General features: G+C 41.0%; 1 protein-coding gene across 3 annotated transcripts; it reads right to left on the reverse strand.

Annotated features, from left to right (window-relative positions):
• Window positions 1-69: 69 nt before the first annotated feature.
• Window positions 70-5,822, reverse strand: pdk1 (pyruvate dehydrogenase kinase, isozyme 1). Of its 3 annotated transcripts, none has more exons than XM_077536710.1 (11): window positions 5,736-5,822; window positions 4,092-4,233; window positions 3,860-3,931; window positions 3,600-3,784; window positions 3,001-3,096; window positions 2,835-2,912; window positions 2,677-2,753; window positions 2,500-2,598; window positions 2,204-2,314; window positions 1,842-1,955; window positions 70-1,751 (listed from the first exon to the last, which is right to left on the reverse strand). In XM_077536710.1, the coding sequence occupies exons 2-11, from the start codon at window positions 4,157-4,159 to the stop codon at window positions 1,611-1,613; spliced, it is 1,041 nt and encodes a 346-aa protein (XP_077392836.1). In that variant the 5' UTR covers window positions 4,160-4,233; window positions 5,736-5,822; the 3' UTR covers window positions 70-1,610. The 3 variants fall into 3 exon arrangements, with proteins under 3 accessions (XP_077392836.1, XP_077392835.1, XP_077392833.1); XM_077536709.1 differs by lacking the exon at window positions 5,736-5,822 and adding an exon at window positions 4,612-5,057; XM_077536707.1 differs by lacking the exon at window positions 5,736-5,822 and adding an exon at window positions 4,612-5,268 and having other exon boundaries at window positions 3,600-3,931.
• Between the last annotated feature and the right edge of the window lie 36 nt (window positions 5,823-5,858).

Below are 5,858 nucleotides of genomic sequence, written 5' to 3' on the forward strand. Positions count from 1 at the left end.
CAAAACGGCAGACCTGGAACATTTAAAAAGGAAACGCATGTATCCCATTTGCATGTATCCAACACCGGCTCAGACTAAAGTTTATTTTTTAGGCAAAAATCTTTGAAGGACTGCCTTTTTTTAAAAGGAGTTTCTAAAATGTTACCAACTTCAAATGGAGAACAGATGGAAAATGAGTCATTTTAAACATATTGCTCTTATTAAACAGCGGAAGCAAATTGTACAATATGAAAATGGCAGAACCAAGTGGACTTCTAAAACGGTAACGCTGATGAAAAACATCCTTTATCAGCATTTTGTAACATGGTGAGACATTGGTAACATTTAGTGATGTTGAACATAAAAGAAAATCTGTGCCCCTGCATTGATCCGAGTTCCTAATGTAACCACTGTAACACGGTGAAGAGACTTGTTTGCTGCCTCAAGTATGTCACCATGACGACATTTTAAAAACAGTAAAATAGTTCCCGTAAGAGATATAAACAAAAACCTAAGGAAAACAGGTTGTTCTCTGAAATATTACATGACAGTATTGTAACTTCTTTTTTTTTTTTTACTTTGTGTACAGATAAAATCTTGAAATTGCACATCAGACACACAAACTTATGGAAAGCAGTTTGAGCATTTGTTCTTCATATCCACCTTTAGGTCATGTTTGAGAACTTATTCGATATTAAAGATATTAAATACAAACTCAAACGGCTTTAAAGTGGAAGTCAACCATAAACATTTCTTGACAATAATGCTATATGTAACCTCAGTAGTCTAAACGTGACATTCTGATTAATGTTACATTTTGTGGAATATGAGTTATGAAGCCACATGCACTTGGCTCAGGCAACAACCAATCACAGCTCACCTGTTTTCTGAAGCTGAGCTGTGATTGGTTGTTACCTGAAACCTGAGCAACTGTGATGTCATCTTCAGTCGACAGCAAGTGGCAAAATGGCTGTCCACTGAGATGGATAAAAATGGCTGTATTATCCTTACTAACTCATTATTCACCTAACACAATATTAATAAACAGAATATCATATTTAGACTCGTATGGCTGCATAGACCACATTAGGGCTGTGCAATTAATTGAAATTCAATTACACTTTAAATTATTACACTCCACTATTACAAAATCAGCATAATCATAAATAAAGACTTAATACTAATTTTTGAGTTGTTTAAATTTATAAATTTGCATGTTTTTTTAATTTTAAAATAACTAATAAATTGTATTTCATCCAAAAGTTATGTAATTGCAGTGTTTCAAAGAATTTTATTTCTCTTAATATTATGATTATTTTTTCCATAATCGAGCTTCATTGAAAAAATTGTGGGTTGACTTCCCCTTTAAAGCCATTTCAGCATTAATTTGATAGCCTTGATATTGTGGGTAACGAAACCTGAAAAATGTGAGTGCATCAAATCATCCAGCCTTAAAATGCACTAGAAAGACACGGTCGTTCCCCTAGCGCGCCCTAGTCGTGACAAAGAGCCAACTATTACATAGATCCGAAGATGGATATTGAAAATCTGCTCACACGTCTTCCCTTATCATCCGCCATTCACGAACAGCACAGACAAAGACACTAAGCTATATAAGAGGCTGCTCTCTTCTAGAACCGACGAAACGTAGTCATGTCCTTGGGCTCTCGGCTCGGGACGCACCAGTCGTCTGCCTCGTGTATCGTCTTGTAGTGTTTCCACGCCGACTTGTTGTAAACCGGGAGCCTCTCGATGGATTCCGTAGACAGTGCCTGAGAGGAAAAGTGTCGCGAGGAAGTTGCTGGGTCACGCTTCCGGCTCGCCCTCATTTGTGAGACATGAAGCCGAATGTAGAACTTTACCCGGATGTAGATGACCGCGTCAGTCCCGTAGCCCTCCAGGGAGTACAGTTTGAGGTCACCTTGGAAGTAGCGGGCGTACAGTCGAGAGATGGGCAAGCCGTATCCATAACCGGCCTGCATGGAAAAACGTAAAAATTGTGTTTTGGCAAACATTCCAAACTATCAAATCATTTTAGAATCGACTGATCTACCTAAAATCTTTATAAAGTAAAATGTAAAATGTAAAAAGCCGACAGACAAAACAAAATTGAATCGTGCTCAATGGCACAGATCCCAGGCCAGTTGTTGCCAAGCCTAAAAGCAGCCACTTTCTCAGACTCTTTTTTTTTTTTTTTTTTTTTTTGGACATCAAAATGACCCACCAGAGGAGCAGCCCGGGACCCGTCGATGCTCGGCCGCGGCGCTGTCGAGTACGTGTACGTAAAGAGCCTGTCGATCTTGCGCAGGGGAACGCCTCCTCCGCGGTCGCTTACCTGTTGGAAACAAGGATTTCTGAGTATATAGCTGATATATATTGACCCAATACATTGTTTGTTTTTAGTGTATAATTGTGCTCAGTTTCTGTTCCGTGCTCTCTTTCTTTCTTTTTTTTTTTTCTAACCTTGGGTCCTCAAAAATTGAATCCTGACAAGATAATGATGTCCATTGTCCCACTCACTTTGACTGTCAGATCTTCAGTTCCCAGACCGACCTGAACACGAACTGGAGGATGATCCATGGTGTCCCCGTAGAGTTCCATGGTGGCTCGCATGGCATTCTACACTCAGAACATATCGTGGAAGATGTGAAAACAGGTGACGTGGTCGGCTAACCTTTGGCAAAAAGCAGAACCTACCTTGAACAGTTCAAACACCATGTGGTACAAGTGAGATGGGACGTAGACCATGGTGATGGGTTTTCCCTTATCTTTGACTGTCAGGACAAGCCAACGATCAATAACAAAGACTAACAACCAATAAAAATTGTTTTTTTGTTTTTTTTTTAAATAGTTACCATTGTATTCCTCCAGTAAGAGCTCAGGAGAGTTCATGTAATATCTGTCACAAAGGTTTCTTGCATTTTCATACGCATCTAAATAGGAAAATAAGTCTAAGTACTTACATGAAAACAATTGTAGACAGTAAGAGCATTTTTTTTTTTTCCATTGAATTGTGCTCACCTTTTACAACCTCACTCACTCGACAGTGTGGATCAATGCTGCCGATTTGTTTGGGGTGTGCTGGGTTTACCTTCACCTTGCCACCAAAAAGGAGCGCTGCAAATGCACAAAAGTTATAAATAAGTGCAAGCTGACATACAATTTCACACAGGAAAAGTAATATAGTAGTTTAATATTTTGAATGTCTTAAAAGTTTTGACAATTGATAATGGATGCTGGCGGCACGGTAGTCGAGTGGTTAGCACGTCCGCTTCCCAGTTCTGAGGTCTCCGGTTCGAGTCCAGGCTCGGACCTTCCTGGGTGGCGTTTGCATGTTCTCCCCGTGCCCGCGTGGGCTTTCTCCGGGTACTCCGGTCTCCTCCCACATTCCAAAGACATGCATGGCAGGTTGATTGGGCGCTCCGAATTGTCCCTAGGTGTGCGTGTGAGTGTGGATGGTTGTTCGTCTCTGTGTGCCCTGCGATTGGTTGGCAACCAGTCCAGGGTGTCCCCCGCCTACTGCCCAGAGCCAGCTGAGATAGGCGCCAGCACCCCCCGCGACCCTTGTGAGGAATAAGTGGTCAAGAAAATGGATGGATGGATGGATAATGGATGCTCACTGTGCTGGTTGAGCAGCATGCGGATGGAGATCCTGCTCATGTAGAACCGGTCCAGAAAATACTGCACGTTTTGGCTAACCACCGGGTCGGTACCGTGCGCCTCCTTATACTCCACGAGCCCCTGCGCCATGGTCGGGATGACGTCGTTGTGACGATTTCGGATCTTAATCACAGCATCCGTGAAACTGATGGAGGACACGTGTTGCGTGAGACATGGGGAGTTGTGAGGAAAAGTGAAGTCCAGTGAAATAAAAACATACTCATATGTCACTTTCTCATTATCTGCATTTTTGTCTTTAAACTCGAGGATCTCCTGGAGACTTTGGACATACCTGCACGTATAAAAATGAAATTTCAGAATTATTTAGGCACAATTTGTTTCATGCAAATTAACTGTAAATTTATTTTGCCCCCCCTCAAATCCATATATGTCTATATCAAGAGGCAAACTTAAAAAAAAATGACAACCAAGAAAATGTAACTCGTGCATACCAGCTCTGTACCAGGCGCACAGATGGCGTTCTTAGCAGGTTATCTGGCAACAAGTTGATCTCCTTCATAATGTTTGCCAGCCTCACAGGTAACTCCTGTCTGAGGAATGTGAAGGACGTTTTCTCACAAGCATTTTCTGAACCTGGGTTGAGGGAGACACATCTTTATACACGCTGGCCACTTTATTAGGCACTTGTAAACATCTTTTTCAGGTAGATGTTCAATAAGGTTAAATGTTTTAAGGCCGAACCAAAAAACAAAACAAAAAACAACTGACTGATACTGTAGGGTCCTAGATTTACATTGACAGTTTAAGGTTCAAAGTAAGTACTTTGCACAGGTTTTCTATACAGATGTTCACGATAATTACGACTTTATTACTGCATTCGTGATACAACAGTGCGTTCCGACTGACGCACAAATTGGTCGCCGCATTTGAAACGGATAGTGCGTCGTAAATTGAGGACCCCAATGAAAACATTGTGTTGTTGCAATTTTACGTGACATTTTCACGTCTTACCAAAATCCAGAAACTGCTTCATGGACAAAGGAGAAGGCGAAAATTTGGAATAATAGTCTATGTCCTTCCCTATGGACACGCTGCTCCGCAGAAACCTTAAAAATCTCATGATGGTTGTGGTCCGTCCGGGCCTCACAGTAGTCGGTCGGCTAACTGTGTGCTAATCTACCTCTATCAGCTCCATTGCTAACGAGATTCTATCATGCAAAAATACTATCGAAAACAACATCTAAAAATGGCTGTCGTGTCGTTTGGTGAAAGGTGTGAACGCCCCATAGTCCCTGTTAATGCCGCGAGGTGTTTCCCATTTAGTAAGGTATTACTTAATGCAGACATGCAAGCCTAAAGTATGCAAGGCAAGCCGATAGTGGTTAGTGCGTATGTACGGACACTGTTATAGTCCTAAAGACCCCAAGTGGCGTCGAGATAGTACAGTTCCCTTACAGTATAACGTTGTTTTCCCAAACTTTGCTCTTTATTTGCTTTTTCCAACCTCCCATCGCATTGTTATGAGTATGGTTGTGATGTCCTCAAATAATAATGATGGTAATAAATTTGATGTATATAGCGCCATTCACGGAACTCATGGCCGCTTTACACAAGTGCACTGGACACTCAAATATGGAAAAGCAATGGAACCTTTCAGGATAGATGGGTCGGCAAAGGTTAACGTTTGTCAAGTCAGGTCAGAGATCGGTGGGTCAGGTAGTTCAGTCGGTGTATGGAGTGAATAGACTTGAGTTGTAGTTCTTTAATGAAGATCGCCAGTGAGAGAGTCATCTGAATTTTGGGTTCGTAAAAAGATTGTTTGAGACTGATCCATGATTGGTGGAGGCGCACGGCACTTCTTTCCTTCCATACGTTGTACTTTTATGTCAACTTTATATTCTAATACGGATATGAAATGAAAAAAAAAGGATAATACGAGTTCGAATTTTAAAAGAAAAATCACAAAGTATTACAATATTTTAAAAAATCGAATCCAAACCGTAATTTCTCTCTGATTTATGTTGTCAGGCAACCATATGCAAAAGGATTGTCACGCTGTGGTTCTGATTTTGTCTTCACTGTTTCAGTCGTTATACTTTTTAACTGAATTGTTTTACTAGTGAGGGAAAACGTACATGGATATGAAGAATGCAGAATAAATGCTCAAGCCGCCTTTATCCGTTATCCTCTTAAGTGCCTACAGACAAAAATTCGGGCAACATTTCAAAAATATACGACTAATAAACCGACGAAGAAGA

This window comes from Festucalex cinctus, chromosome 11 (genome assembly GCF_051991245.1).
Source record: "Festucalex cinctus isolate MCC-2025b chromosome 11, RoL_Fcin_1.0, whole genome shotgun sequence".
NCBI lineage: Eukaryota > Metazoa > Chordata > Actinopteri > Syngnathiformes > Syngnathidae > Festucalex > Festucalex cinctus.

What these genes read in the sequence shown, in the direction of transcription:
- pdk1 (XM_077536707.1), bottom strand. Translation starts at nt 4,720, where the DNA reads ATGAGATTTTTAAGGTTTCTGCGGAGCAGCGTGTCCATAGGGAAGGAC. An exon ending in GTGCGCCTGGTACAGAGCTG is followed by an intron (nt 3,932 to 4,091) that starts GTATGCACGAGT and finishes TTATACGTGCAG; the next exon opens with GTATGTCCAAAGTCTCCAGG. An exon ending in CATGCTGCTCAACCAGCACA is followed by an intron (nt 3,097 to 3,599) that starts GTGAGCATCCAT and finishes GTGCATTTGCAG; the next exon opens with CGCTCCTTTTTGGTGGCAAG.